At 40.3% G+C, this 15,222-nt stretch overlaps 1 protein-coding gene across 4 annotated transcripts in view; it reads left to right on the top strand.

Annotated features, from left to right (window-relative positions):
• Window positions 1-15,222, top strand: part of LOC124100911 (catenin delta-2-like) — a 130,942-nt gene that overhangs the window by 48,393 nt on the left and 67,327 nt on the right. For all 4 annotated transcript variants that reach the window (XR_009227994.1, XM_058583183.1, XM_058583182.1 and 1 more), the window contains one exon: window positions 7,761-7,944. Coding sequence is in view for 3 of the 4 variants with exons in the window: in XM_058583183.1 (XP_058439166.1) it covers window positions 7,799-7,944 (146 nt within the window). In the remaining variant the exon portion in view is untranslated. The remainder of the gene's footprint in view (window positions 1-7,760; window positions 7,945-15,222) is intronic.

The raw sequence follows: 15,222 nt of genomic DNA, 5'->3' as shown, positions 1-15,222 counted from the left end.
ATTACTGTGTTAGCAGAATTTAAAAATAAAACAAAAAAAACTTTTTCCTACATCTCTGCTTCATTATGGGTCCTTAGCATCCACCTAGCTGTTAAAAATTGAGCATACAACCAATATGCAGTTGGACACATATTTGAAGACTCTTGAATTAAAAATGCAAACCATTTTATAGACAATATCATGTAGACAATATTCCTTTAAATGCACAATTAAAAAATTAGTAAGAAAAAAACCTGCTTTAAAAAAAACTTGAAATTTCACACATTAGAGGTTTTTAAAGAGTTCATTGATAAGCTATGCCAATGGATAAAGTCTGAAAATAGGGTAAAATCAAAGCATTTAATTATTTGAAATGTGAGTTGTAGCCATTTAATCTGGTAAACTCCAGAACCAAAGATTTCATCAGCCCTGACTATCCAGAGAGCAATGTGAATATTTTAAACAATATACCTTTACAGACATTTTTTCTTTGTCTTAGGCTGTGGTACTATAACTATATGTCCCTCCAAAAGCACCAGGCCTTGTATATAGTGTTATGAAATGTCCCACAGATTAAATTTCCTACTGTGAGAGAGTGCTTGTCTTCTGAGTCTATTTGGTGCAGAGGTCAGATAGCAGTTTTAAAACAGAGACAACAATTTGTGATAATCTTTGAACCTGGGAGGAGAGCCTGGGAAGGAGAGGTCGAGTCCCCACTCACAAGCAGCGTTGGCCTCTGAATGATGGGGGGAGACAGACTTTTAGGAGAGGAGTTATCCAAGGCCCTGGGATTACTGATTCACCAACACCTAGAGAAAACCATGGCATTTTAACATCAGGTAATATCTAAATGTGGAAACAGAAAGTAGACATTTGAGCTCAGCTTGGAACATACTAAGAGAATCACTGGAGGCTTTCTTTGTCATTGTCACTGCTGTGTGATTTTGTATTCAGTATCCACATGGATAAATAAAAGATGCCAGTAGCAAGAACCACTGGACTCCCCTGGATCACATGTCATGAGTGGTGTCCTTAGGAGAAGAACTTGTGGAATATCCTGACATTCTTTCTTGTAAGGGTGGGGGGGGGCTGCCACAGGGGTGGGCACCAGGGATTTCAGCAGAGTCCACTGCCTGCTGTTCTTCCACTCACAGTTGGCAGAATCTCACCCTCAGACAGGGTGACCATTGGGAGAACATGGCTGCCTGAGCATGGTCAGTGCAGGGGAATGGAAGGGCCAGGTGTGTGTAACTTGGCTGTGGTGCTGCAGGCACCTTTTAAGTGACCACTGTGCAGAAAATGATGATTCCCATTCAGTCCAAGATAAAGGCTTTTCCTACTTTCCTTTTTCTCCTTAAATTATAGGATCATGACAGAGGTGAGAACTTAAAAGTTCAAACTGCAACCAAATAGATCATTACAGAGATTTTTCATGAGAAATAGTTTTCATGAACCAGAGTCATGGGCAGAACCCTTGCAAATACTGGTACAGTATCTGCTACTGCTCTTAAATAGAACAAAGAATTAAAAGATTAAGAATGCCAGCTTCTCGCCTCTAAGAAGTGCTTTCGGTTACACGTTGATGCATTTAACTGTGGTGGTGTTTTCTGACTCCAGTGCCAACTGAGAGAGTCATTTTATCAGTTCTCCAGTGGGGTGGACTTGAAGTCCAGAGTGGGTTTGGAAAGTCTATGCAGGGTGACAAATGGTCAGGGAATTGTGGGGGCTTTTTGATTGGATACTTACATGGAACCAATAAGATAAATAAAATAATAGTAATAATGATTTTGCAGACTTATTTTTTTCCATATGCACCTTAATGTGTTGCCTCCTTTGCCTTTCCTAATGGTTCTCCAAGGTAGGCAGGATGGAAACGCAGACTTTTTTTCTTTGATTTAATATTTATTGGTAGAAAGATACCTTCAATGCATACTTTGTGTTTATATAAATTCTTTTTGTTTCTTCTTGCTTTCATTGGAGTTTTTGGGCCTTGAAAATGAACTTAACATGTTATCTATGCATTTGATTTTTTTACAAGACAGTAGAGTGTGTTTTCAAATATTATACATTATTGTGGTTGTACATGATGTGGAGTTACATTGGTCGTGTATTTTTATATGAGGATAGGAAAAATATATTGGATTCATTGTTTCATACTCCCATTCCTTCTCCCTTCCCTTCATACCCCTTTGTCCAATAAACTTCTAATCTTCTCCTCTCTTGTTGTGGGTTAGCATCCACATATTAGAGAGAACATTATGCCTTTGATTTTTTGAAATTGGTTTATTTCACATAGCTCCATCTATTTACTGGTGAATTTCATAATTTAATTCTTCTTTATGGCTGAGCAATATTCCATTGTGTACATATACCACATTTTTTTATCCTTTAATCTGTTGTAGAGCACCTAGGTTGGTTCCATAGCTTAGCTATTGTGAATTGCGCTTCTGTAAACATTGAAGTGGTTGTGTCACTGTAATATGCTGATTCTAAGTCCTTTGGATATAAATCGAGGAGTGGGATAATAGGGTCAAATTTTGGTTCCATTCCAGATTCTCTAAGGAATCTCCATACTGCTTTCCAGAGTGATTGCATCAATTTGCAGTCCCACCAGCAATGCATCTGTGAACCTCTTTCCCTACATCTTCACTAATGTTTATTGTTGCTTGTACTCTTGATGATTTCATTCTGACTGCAGTGAAATGGAATCTCAGTGTAGTTTTGATTTGAATTTCTCTAATTGCTGGAGATGTTGAAAATTTTTTGACCATTCATATTCCTTCTATGAAGTGCCTGTTCAGTTTTTGTTGTTGTTGTTGTTGTTGTTGTTGTTTTGTCTTTTTGGGGGGTTTTGCCCATTTATTGATTGGGTTATTTGTGGGTTTTGTTGTTGTTGTTTGTTTGTTTTGGTGTTAGGTTTTTGAGTTCCTTGTATATCCTGGAGATTAATGCTCTGTCTGAGATGCTGGTGGTAAAAATTTCCCTCATGCTCTCGGCTCTCTGTTCACATTCTTGATTGTTTCCTGTGCTGTGAAGAAGTTTTTAGTTTGATACCTTCCCATTTATTGATTCTTGATTTTACTTCTTGCTCTTTAGGAGTATGTTGATAATATCAGTTTCTAAGCCAACATAATGAAGAACTGGGCCTGCATTTTCTTTGAGTAGGTTCAGGGGCTCTGGTCTAATGCCTAGGTTCTTGATCCACTTTGAGTTGAATTTTGTGCAGGGTAAAAACCAGGGGTTCAGTTTCATTCTAGTACATATGAATTTCCAGTTTTCCCAGCACCACATGTTGAAGAGGCTATATTTCCGCTAATGTATGTATATGTTGCCTTTGTCCAGTATGAGATATGGGTTTTTCTCTGTGTATTCTATTCAGTTCTGCTGGTCTTTTTGCCTGTTTTGGTGCCAAGACTATCCTGTTTTTGTTAGTGTGGCTCTGTAGTACAATTTAAGGTCTGGTATTGTGATGCCTCCTGCTTCACTTTTCTCACTAAAGACTGCTTTGGCTATTCTGAGTCTTTTATTTTTCCAAATGAATTTCAGGAATGCTTTTTCTATTTCTATGAAGAATGTCACTGGATTTTAATAGGAATTTCATTAAATCTGTGTATGCATTGGTAGTATGGGCATTTTGACAATATTAATTCTCCCTGTCCAAGAGCATGGGGGATCTTTCCATGTTTTAAGTTCTTCTTCAATTTCTTTCTTTAGGGAAATGCAGACTTTAGAAACCAAAGAGTGGACCGGGGCTGTGGCTCAGTGGTAGAATGCTTTCCTAGCACATGTAAGGCACCTGGTTTAATCCTCAGCAACACATAAAAATAAATAAATAAAATAAAGGTATTGTATCTATCTACAACTTAAAAAAATTAAATAAAAAAGAAGCTAAATACCTCTGTGCTAGACACTAGATGAATCCATGTCCCTATATATCTTACACCAGGACACCTGTGCAGCACCTGGGAACAGATACAGAACAGTAGAAACTTCCAAGTTGGGTCATTTGTTACAGGTTGCATCAATTGCCAGTAGCTTCCTTTTCATCTGTTTATTAGAAGCTTCTTTGTTAATAAAATAAAAAAAAGAGTTCTTTCTTTTTGCCTCATAATACTCTCTGTATTTCCTCTTTTTGCAAAACTCAAAATTACTGTTTTTAAATGTGTTTTTGTCAATTACCATAATGTGAAAATATTTTACTTTTTTAAAAAACATAAATTAATTAGTTCAAACACTGTTCTTACCTTAGAAATATATCTAGCAAGATATCTCATTCGTGCAATATTAATGTAGATATTTTGAAATTATTCCTTAAATGACAAATCCATATAGTTTATTATAGAACCAATATATTCCTTATTTAATCTCATTAATCATAGGCCAGATGGGATTCAGAATGCATTAGACAATACACAGTTTACATATTAAAACTAATTTATGAAGTGATAACTCTGAATTGTGTTCCCTTACTGATTACCATATATTATGTCATCAAATTATTCAGTTGATTTCATATGTTGACCAGGTTGTAAATCAATTAAGAATATCCTTTAACAAGTTGGTACAGTATATAGTTCCAGATATATATTATTTATTGAGCACTTTGTTAAGCAATTTATTTGAAATCTCATTTAATCTGAGAACAATGCTGTGAGATAGGTTCAGATATATATAGTTAAGTAACTTGCTGGAGGGCATACAGGGTTTCAGAGGAGAAGATAGGATTGTGCAACTCCAGTTCAGAAGCTGGCACCCCTCTTTACTACTTGATTTAAAATGAAACTTAACTCATCTTGATTCACCCACTGAATGGAGAAAACAGATCATTTCACACAACTGGAGGAAGAGAGAAACAGACGCGGAGAGGGAGAGAGACTATTGATCAAAATTCTCAAAAATAATTCCTGCCTTTAAACTAAAAGCATTTTTATGAAGTGGAAATTACTCAGAGGTAAATATGGTCACACATCAATTTGGATCTTTTATAAACATTGATTGTTTCACTGGCTTTACAATATAGTTAAGGGATTGAATTCAGTGAGGAAAATATACATTTTACAAACTAATAACTTTGCAATTTCTACATTAAAGTGTAAAAGTGAGATTTGATCAGCCTCTGTTTTTTGATTTACAAAACAAATCTGGCTTTTAGCAGAGAAGGTAATTTAAATTTTGGTATTAATAAGGATTGCATCGTAACTCTCAGTGTCATTATTTTTAGACCATCACTGTTGAAATGTAACAGTTAACAGGAAGTTTAGTAAAGTCATTGAATCAAAGCACTACTTTTAAACCTTTTTAATCAGCTCATTCTATAAACTAGTTCTCAGACATGGTGACTTGAGTTTTCATAAACATCCAAAGTGAGAAAAAGCACCATTCTGGTCTCTGAAGCGGTATTTGTGTGCATGTGAATGCAGTGTGTATGTATATATGTGACACTATGGCAGTTGTCTTGCACGCTATTATTTAAACTTACTTTGGGTTTCAAATCCAGCCTAGTTTCTTTTAACACTAGCCCAGAAGCCCAAAGATATACCTACTTTGCTTAAAATGAGATAGATGCCTGAGGGCCATAGAAGGGATCCCTAGGTTGTCACTTGTTCTGAGGTCCTAATTTCACCACCCAGTAGGCTGACAAAAGGCTACTTTGGCCTTCTGTTCTTGTACCCATGCCTCCCTCCACATTTCCCCTCTTTTGCAGTGCAGGTGAGCAATCTTTTTTGTCACACTGAAATACCCAAAAGGCTGTGTCCTCAGCGGCTCACCATCCTCAAAGAAACTTTTCATGGTATTTTTCTAAATAAAGACAAGTACTTCCCCAAAACAAATGTTGTTACAAACTTTGAATCAATTTTTTAACCCACTACATATATTATCCCCACTATGTATATCATCTGCAGACTGTCATGAACATCCTGACACAACTCTAACTGGGTGAGCTACAGATAGTTCACCAATGTTGATATCAATTTAATTATAATAACTAGCTTATTGGTAAGTAAATCATATTCTCAAAAATGGAGATTATATTAATAATAGATTAATAATAGAATCATTTTTATTATTTTGATGATCAAAATTTGTAAAACATTTAGTAGGGGAAAAATAGCTTCATGCTCTATTTTCAAAACGACAAATGCATCTACTAATATTCCTGGTATTTCAAAGTAGTCCAAATCATGAAGTATTTGGGGCACCTTCTCTACACCCTTGAGCACCTTTGTCCACTCAGGGAAGGATACTGATGGCAGTTCAAGCATGCTCACAGAGCCCGCAGCGGGTGGTGGATGAACTGAGGAGGGTTGGACAGCTATTCTGTGAAGGGCTGGGTAGTATATTTACTGGGCTTTGTGGACCACACAGTCTCTGTCACAAATAATGAACTCTCCCTCTGAGAACAAAAGCAAACAAAAGATACACAAATTAATAGACACAGCTGTGTTACAAAAATACTTTATTTACCCAAACAAGCAGTCCAGATTTTCCCTCAAGGTAACCCCGGGCCTTATGGGACTGATTCAAAGACCACAGGCACCAAAACCATTTCATCTCTGTTGTATTCACTTAAGTGACATTTCCAGTAAATGTTACTTCTAAAGACAGTTAAAGGGATTTGTCTCTGCAGTCATGTTTTTATAGAACTTTATAGTCACTGTGATAGTTGCTTAATTAATGATTAACAGTCACATTTGTATTACTGGTTGGTTCCACATCTGTAAAGAACTAATAAAAAATTCAGAACGAAGTTTATTCTATATGTTCTATTCATCAGATGGTGGGTAAAATGAAATCTCATCTGGTTAAAATAGACTGAGAGTTTGTTAAAGCTAGAAGTCATTTTTTCTAAAGACAACTACAGTATTTGATCACCATCTCTGCAGTGCTGATGCCTGTTTAGGCTGCAGGAGCAAAAGGCTTTCATCAGTAGGGGAACAGAATAGTGTGCTGTTTCTTTTTGCTTTATGTGAACTATTCTGAGCAAAAAATAGAACCATTATTTTAAAAGCATTTTCAAATGATGTCATAACCTGCAATGCCCATGGGCCAGTTCTAGAATTAGTCTCATTTTGGAAAACATGTATCTAAAAACCTAAACGTTCCACATGTCTGCAATTTTTCTTTTCCCTGCCCACCTTAATTACTGCTCCTCTCTGCCCATGGCAGACAGGCCCTCCATGCTCCCTGTATCACCGTTTAAGAAAGAACATTCTAGAGGTCCTTTATGAGCTTGCATCCAGAGAAAAACTGACAAAGCTGTCACAGTGACACCATGTTCAAACTGCTTCATGTGCTAATTGCCATCAGTCTCCTGCTGGAGTCTCAGGTGTCCATTTAATGGCAGCTTCTGGTGTGTAGAAGCTGGGTGAACGAGGTCAGCCACACAGGCATTCTGAGGTGCTGGGTAAAACAAAGACCTACCAGACTATTCTGAATAACTTTCACACGTCTTTGGTCTTGGATTCAAGTTGGAAGCTTGGGTCCATCATATTAGAAGTTTATTGAAGCAAGGTAAGAGCCTCAGTTCAACCAGCCCTCTGGAGTTAGTTGTTCTTCATGATGAGACAGAGACAGTCATGTCCCTGTTCTGCTCACCTGTCTTTCACAGCACGCTTCTAGAAGGTTCAAATGGGTGCTCTAGAATTAGGATCAGGCTCTAAGACACACCCCCACACACTGCCTCACTCCTTCCTGCCAGTGCCTTTCACTCCAGAGAGGAAAACACTGTGAGATGAGAACGACTGTTAGCTACCAACTCTTTCCTTGTGTGTCTCTTGCAGGAGTCCTGTGGAACCTCTCGTCATATGATGTACTCAAAATGCCAATCATCCAGGACGCCCTGGAAGTATTGACCAATGTGGTGATTATCCCCCACTCAGGCTGGGAAAATTCACCTCTTCAGGATGATCAGAAAATACAGCTGCATTCATCGCAGGTGCTGCGCAATGACACTGGGTGCTTCAGGTCAGTCCCGTGGCACAAGGGCCTCCTCCTGCCATCTTCCCTGGGTCCTCCTGGGTCAGGCACTCTTCCTTGTAGTTTTCGCTGCTGCCTTCCTAAGGGTAGGATTGTTCTGCAAAGATGAGTGTTGATGTGGCAGTACAGTATAAGAAGCTAACCAAAACTTTTTAATCCTGCACTGAACTGGTGTAGGCATCTTCCACTGCCCTGTACCTCCACCTGTGTCTGACTTATTTAACATAATTTTTTTTTCAGTCTAGGGCCCAAAGCACATACTTTATCTAACCAAATATAAGTCACTTTAATTGAAAACAATAGTTTTGGGTTATTTGATGCAATATCATGCATGTAGAATAACCAGACAGGTCAGTTTCTTGGGGAGTCGACAACAGATGTGCAAGGACCTACTTAACTATCACCAGTTGCTGTTTTTGTTTTTGTTTTTCAATTCTCTGTGTGACTGTTCAAGTCTGTGGTTCTTAGAAAGAGCTATTTCATAAGGCCTGTTGTGTTAAATGCTTTTTTAAATAATAGAAGTTGTAAATATGTCATAATTCTCTCCCAAAGCATTTTTACAAAATCATCCCCCAGAAATCTATTGAGACTTCTTAGAGCCTCTTTATGCCTTGTTTAATTTTGACTCCTATGAAAGAAAGTAATAATCAAGATACAGTTATAAACTCTGGAACCTGTGCTCCCAAGGATGTTGCATTTTGTGTCAAAGCTGGAAATCTCCCCAGGATAAGGTTAATAATGGGATGGGGCTCAGGAGGGGATAATTAAAAGTACCTAGTCAAATAATCTGTGTTTCAAGACTAAAATATACAGAGTTGCTTTTGCTGGGCTGGTGCAAAGCTGCCATTTCTCTTAACACTTATTCGGTTTCTAGGTATAAAAACTTGTCTCTGCCAAGTAGGAATGAAATCACCTCAGTGACATTAATAATCATTATGTCATGAATATTCAGAATAACACTCTCAGCCCAGTCTTGAGAAGGGCCTTTGTGTGAATGTGTATGCAGAATGTGAGATAAAGAGACAGGCTCCATGTGTATCTCCACACATTCACAGCAGTGGGGACACTCTGACAATTTTGCTTTTCTTCCAGGTCACAAATTCATGAATTTTTGACATGGGTAGTCTCGAACGTAAGCCAAATTTACAGTTTTCCAAAATACCTCCATTGTGGCATTAATTTTATGACTTCTTCAATTGTTACCCCTCAGAAACCTCTTGCCTCACCAGGAGAAACATAACTCTTCCAAAGCTCAAGCTGCAGGCATTCCCACCTTTCATGGCTGATCTTTCTAGATCAGTTATTTCCACTTATTACAATTAGTTTTTCCCTCCCTGCTGCCACCAACTTACCAAGCCTGTCATGGTTCTTAACGACGTCTATGTGTCTCAGACTCAATGGCAGAAGAGTAGAGAGCTAGTTAGTTTATTAGTTGAAATCTGAGTACCACAGGAGCATGATTATGTCTTCTTGATGTATGACTCAAGACTTGGGATGCTGCCATTAAGAGCATACACGTGTAGCGCTGTGATGAAAAAGTAGCTGAAGAAGCTAAACTGGTGCATGTCAAGGGCCCCCTTTGTACGCCCTCAGCTGAGGGTGAGGTGAGAACAAGGGTAGGTCAGACTCAGGAGACTCTCCATCCTTCTCTGCTCACTCAGAGCTTTGGCTTTTGCTGCTGGCTACAAGTAGTAGCAATACAGGAAGCACAAGAAGAGAATATTTGGTTTGGAAAGAGTCTGTTGTAGCCAGAGCAGGTTTCCTTAGCCAAGATGCAACCAGGGCTTGTGATTTCCCAGGTTTCTGGGTTTATCAGGCAAGTGACAAACCAAAACTCATCAAAATCAGTGAGACTTTAACTTCTTCCTTAATTCATTAAACTTCCATCCTCCTACAAAAAGCAGTATGATTTCACCTCTCTTATTTGTCTTTGTTTTTTGTCGTCATTGTTGTGTGTTTGGGTACAGGGGATTGAACCCAAGGTGCTTACCCACTTAGCTACATCCACAGACCTATTTTAAAATATTTTATTTAGAGACAGAGTCTTGATGAGTTGCTTAGGGGCTCTCTCAGTTGCTGAGGCTGGCTTGGAACCTGGATCCTCCTGCCTCAGCCTCCCGAGCCACTGGGATCACAGGTGTGCACCACCATGCCCATGGCTCCTCTCTCGTTTGAATATATTTATGAATCATATCACATTGATGATCAGGTTTGACTAGGAGAGGAAGAAAGCAGCCCTGGAGGAGGCCAAAATTAAGTTATCAAAGTGTGAGTGTATATAACCTTTCAAGGAATTTGTTTTTCCATTTATTGAAAAATAATGTTGACAATATACCCAAATGGGTGCAAATGCCTACATAATGATAGAAGATTTTAGGTTTTAGTATGAGTTTATTTACATTCTTGCTTTTTCTAGAAACTCCTAGATCTTTATTCACATTTTTAAATAAAAACCTCCCTAGGCTGCTTTTGCTTACAGTAGTTTTATCTTGTAAGCATTTGCCGAACACTTAGTGTGTGCCTTGGCGAACCAGACAGGAGACAAGAGGTCAACACAGCAACTCCTGCACTTTAGAAACTTGTGCCTAGTGGAAGAAAGGGCCCTCCATACAGTTAGCCCTAACGTGGTGTCCTACTCTCAGGCTGACACCATGGTTAGGGTAGCACAGGAGGAAAACTGCCACGGGAGTCACAAACTCAGCCAGGTGTGGTCAAAAATGACCTCAAGGATCAGGTGATATTGTGCCAGGCATGGAGAGGACTACCCCAGTGGGTGCAAGGGAAAGCATCATGGTCAGAAAGAGCAGCTGGCATGATCTGGTACAACCCTGGGAGAAGTCCAGGAATTCCGAGGTGCATTGTCCTTAGAGACTAGACTCTTAAGTCAACCTTCAACAATTATTATTATTTATAGAATCTCTGCCTTCCAAGGACCTGGAAGTTTTGATCCAAATATGGTCAAGCCACCTACTGGGTGGGCTCTACTTGGCCAACATCCTTCTTGCCTTAAAAGGCCAGTTGCTTTCTTCCTCTCTCCAATTCCTTCCATTCCATTTCCCTCTGCTAAGGCCTGCTGTGGTCTGGATTGACTTGTCCCCCTGAGTTGCTGTGCTTGGTCCTCAGTGTGGTGAGGAGGAGAGATGGTGGGGCCTTTCAGAGACGGGGTCTGGTGGAAAGGGATTGATGTGGTGGGGAGGACCTGGTTAGTTCCTTTGAGATGATTGTTGTTAAAAGACTGATCCTGGTCCACGAATCTCTGTGGCTTCTCGTTTTGCCACATGATCTCTTCCATACAAACTCCTGCCTTTGTAGTATCACTGCCAGGAGGCCCTGACCAGAGCTGAACATATGGGACTGGCTAGTCCTGGACTTGCAGTCTCCAAAACTCTGAACCAAATAACACCACCCCCTTTTTTAATAAAGTACCCAGAATCAATTATTTTTTGTAATAACAGAAAACAGAATAAGACAGAATTTAAGTATAGAGTGGCAAGTGGCTTGGACAGAGTTGTTAGTCTCTTAGCCCAATCTTGAATCTTCATTTAGACAGTTATAGTTGCCTTTTCTTTTCTTTAAGAGAAGGCTGTTTTTAAGGAATATTCTAGACAATGACATTGACATGATTTTTACAGTACTCAGACTCCTCCATCATTGGATAATGTTAAGATAAGTTGATATTTTGGGCTTGTTTCCATTAACTATATATTCAGGAATGGATAAAGAAAGTGAAATATAAAAGAAAATAGAACTCTTCTCAGGATAGTATTTACTAAGCCAGTGTAGCTTACCAGTCCAGTAGGAGCACATGATAAAGAAGGTCTATCACTTCACTATTAGAAATCATTACTCTTGATTTTTGTTCCTAAACAATTCATACGTGTTATGTCATCTTGGATGAGAAGCCAAGGTTAAAGATTTAAGCAGTTGCTATAAAGAGATTACATTTTTATTGTTTTTCAGAAAGAAAATACAATATTATGAATGCAAATTTCACTGCTCCTAAATGTCCAAAAAATATACTCAGCAAAGGGAAATCTGAGTGAGAGAGATAAGTCTGTGCCTCTGTCATATGGAGCTGAGAGGCTGATGTCATCCTGCCTTTACGAGCTCCGATCTCGGGAGACTGTGTCCACTGTCTTGTGCTGTCTCTTGAGCAGTGGGTGTGGTCCAGCATCCGTGGCCGTGGCTCCAGACCCTACCTGGGGAAGGATCCAGCTTCAGGGTACCTTCTAGAGAGAGGAACCACTTGCCTCCGCCTTCCCTAAGAGGCAGGGAACACCTTCTTGGAAAAGTCCTGGCATGTTGACACAGCAAAAACTTAAGCACATAGCAAATATAAAATGAAAAGTGGATTCCCTTAGTCCTTTTCCATTTAAAATTCATTTTGGAGTAGGAAATGGATTTTTTCTCAAGCAAATCTATCTATTTGTTCCTGAAGTATCTATCTGTCACTGAGGAAAGAGGACAGAAATGAAAAAAAAAAAATCTCTTACATTTTGTTGGAGAAGTAGGTTGATAAGAGTGATGGTGGCCGGCTTGTGGGAGGGAATGGGTTAGTATTGTGAGATCAGGAGCAGGACGGGAAGGGCTTCATTCCCTACTATGCCCCAACTCATGCTCACCTCCCTCATTTCTTCCCCTTCTCTCATTGTATCTTTTGCTCCAATTCTTCCTGATTCAAGCTTTAATGTCTGATATTTTAAAATATGGTTCAGCCTGGTATAGTGGTGCATGCCTGTAATCCCAGCAGCTCATGAGCCTGAGGCAGGAGGATTGTGAGTTCAAAGCCAGCCTCAGTAACAGTGAGGCACTAAGCAACTCAGTGAGACCCTGTCTCTAAGTAAAATACAAAATAGGCTTGGGATGTGTCTCAGTGGTTGACTGTCTCTGGTACCCACCCCACCAAAATAAACATAAAAATATGATTCAAAATAAATGTAGCAAATAGTTAAAAAGACTGAAGACATGCATTTGAAGGATATCACTAATCTTTTCTTCTTCATGTTATGATTAAGAACTCTTTTGGTGAAAGGATTTCAGATAGCCTATCAGGCTGTGCAGATCTTGAAATGGATTTAGTTTTGTACCCATGACTATTTTGTTGCACACAGTGTAATCAGATATATCTGTTAACCTTTGGCCGGCACCATCATAACCTTCAACTGAAAACACATATTGACCACCCCGTCTGAACACTGACGAGTGAGGTCAGATGGGCTCTGCCTCTGGACAAGTTCATGTCAGCTGAGGTCCACGTGATGAGCTGAAAATATCCCACCAAAATTCATGTCCACCCCTAACCTCAGCTTGTGACCTTATTTGGAAATAGGGCCTTTGGAGACATAGTTAATATCAGGTTGTACTTGTCCTTGTAAGAAGAGAAGAGCCGCACAGCGAGGTGAACAGGAGGAAGGGAGAAGTGAAGACAGAAGCAGAAGCTATTGGGATGGAGTGGCAAGCCAAGGAGGCCAGGGATTGCTGAAGGCTTCCATAAACTAGGAAGAGGGATGGGATCCTCCCATAGGGCCTTCAGAGGCAACATGACCCCAACAACATCTTGATTCTGGAGTTCTAGACTCCAGAACTCTAAGAGAATACATTTCTGTTGCTTTCAGCCATGGATTTTGTGATGCTTCATACAAGCATCCCCAGGAAAGGAACACATCACCTCAGGAAGAAATGGAGAGACACCTATATTGTTTTACAAGGTAGTCACCTGTGGACACAGCACAGGGAGAAAAATGAGTAAATAACTCAGAGAAGAGACACGGCCTGTCCCAGAATAGTGCCCACACATGGGGATAAACAACCCAGACAGGGACCTGTGTTTCTGTACACAGGCCATTACCTTCCATAGCTCAGATACAAAACAAAGCAGTATGTGTGAGCAGGACTGAGTTCTTCAAGCCCAGATATGTTCACCTCAGCTTAAGAAGGTTCCATCCAACCTCTTGACTGAATGACCATTCAATAAGGGTCTCCCCACACTGTATCTAACTTCTGCATGTTCTGCTCTCACTGAAGAGCTGCCCTGATCTTATTCTCTGGACTTCAAGCCAGCTTTGCCACAGTCTGGCTGGGCACAAATGCCGCAGTCTGGCTGGGCACACAATCACGAGCCACCACACAGCTTGTAGATTCAAACAGCAACTCTTTATTCCCGAACTCACACCAGCCGTCTACAATCACGTTCTGGGGAAATCCACCTTCTCTCCCAAATCCACGTTCTCTGCCCAAAATCCACGTTCTCTGCCCAAATTCACGTTCTCTGCCCAAATTCACGTTCTCTGCCCAAAATCCCCCTCCACTGGGCTTCTATCTCCAAAAATATACTGTCTGAATCCCGTGAGAACTCAAGGGGAACTCAGGCAGCAGGATACGCCCTATTCCCAGCAGGAATAATCTTAAACCTTAAACCTGGAACCTAAACTGGGAACGCCCTAAACAAGATTATCTTAAAACCGGGAACACCCTAATCTGCCTTGGTCCTTGAGCAAGGTTAAGTACATTCAATGTCACTGCAACATGGGGTACGCTGGCAAGGAAATTGTCATACTTACTTGGCTAATGGCTCCCAGCATCTCCCCCCTTCTGATTAATTAAACAACAAGCAATGCGGCTTAAGGACCGTGCCTGGTAGGTTGTCCAATTCAACATATGGTTCTTACCCGTCATCGGAAAACTGACCTTTAGGCGTCAGCCTCCTGTCTTAGGTTGATACCACTGCAATTGAATCATACCCGTCACTGACTACCGGTCCAGCATACAGCCATACTTGTGGATAGGTCTATGCACCAGTGGGGGGGTGAGGTTCTTTGCCTCACCTCTGTTGGCCCCCAAATTTGGCCTTGGTGCCAGTGGGGGAGTGAGGTTAATGTGGCTTATGGACCGTGCCTGGTAGGTTGTCCAATTCAACATATGGTTCTTACCCGTCATCGGAAAACTGACCTTTAGGCGTCAGCCTCCTGTCTTAGGTTGATACCACTGCAATTGGATCATACCCGTCACTGACTACCGGTCCAGCATAAGCCATTGGCCCCCAAATTTTAGACCATCACTAGCAGAAGGGAGGAGGATACAGAAATGCCACGACACCAAGCCAATTGACGGCTCCTTGGGAAAAATTGCATCACTGGTGACACCATCAGCAAAGATATGTCAGCACTACCACAATTAACATGGGGTGCGCTGGCAAGGAAATAAAAATTGCATCACTAGTGACACCATCAAACGATAGTTACATAGTCCAGGCAAGTTCTGCAAGCA

This window comes from Marmota monax, unplaced genomic scaffold (assembly GCF_021218885.2).
Source record: "Marmota monax isolate L192 unplaced genomic scaffold, Marmota_monax_Labrador192_F-V1.1 WCK01_AAM20220418_F8-fsc00440, whole genome shotgun sequence".
In the NCBI taxonomy this organism is placed as follows: Eukaryota; Metazoa; Chordata; class Mammalia; order Rodentia; family Sciuridae; genus Marmota; species Marmota monax.
This window is presented reverse-complemented; position numbering and strand designations above follow the sequence as displayed.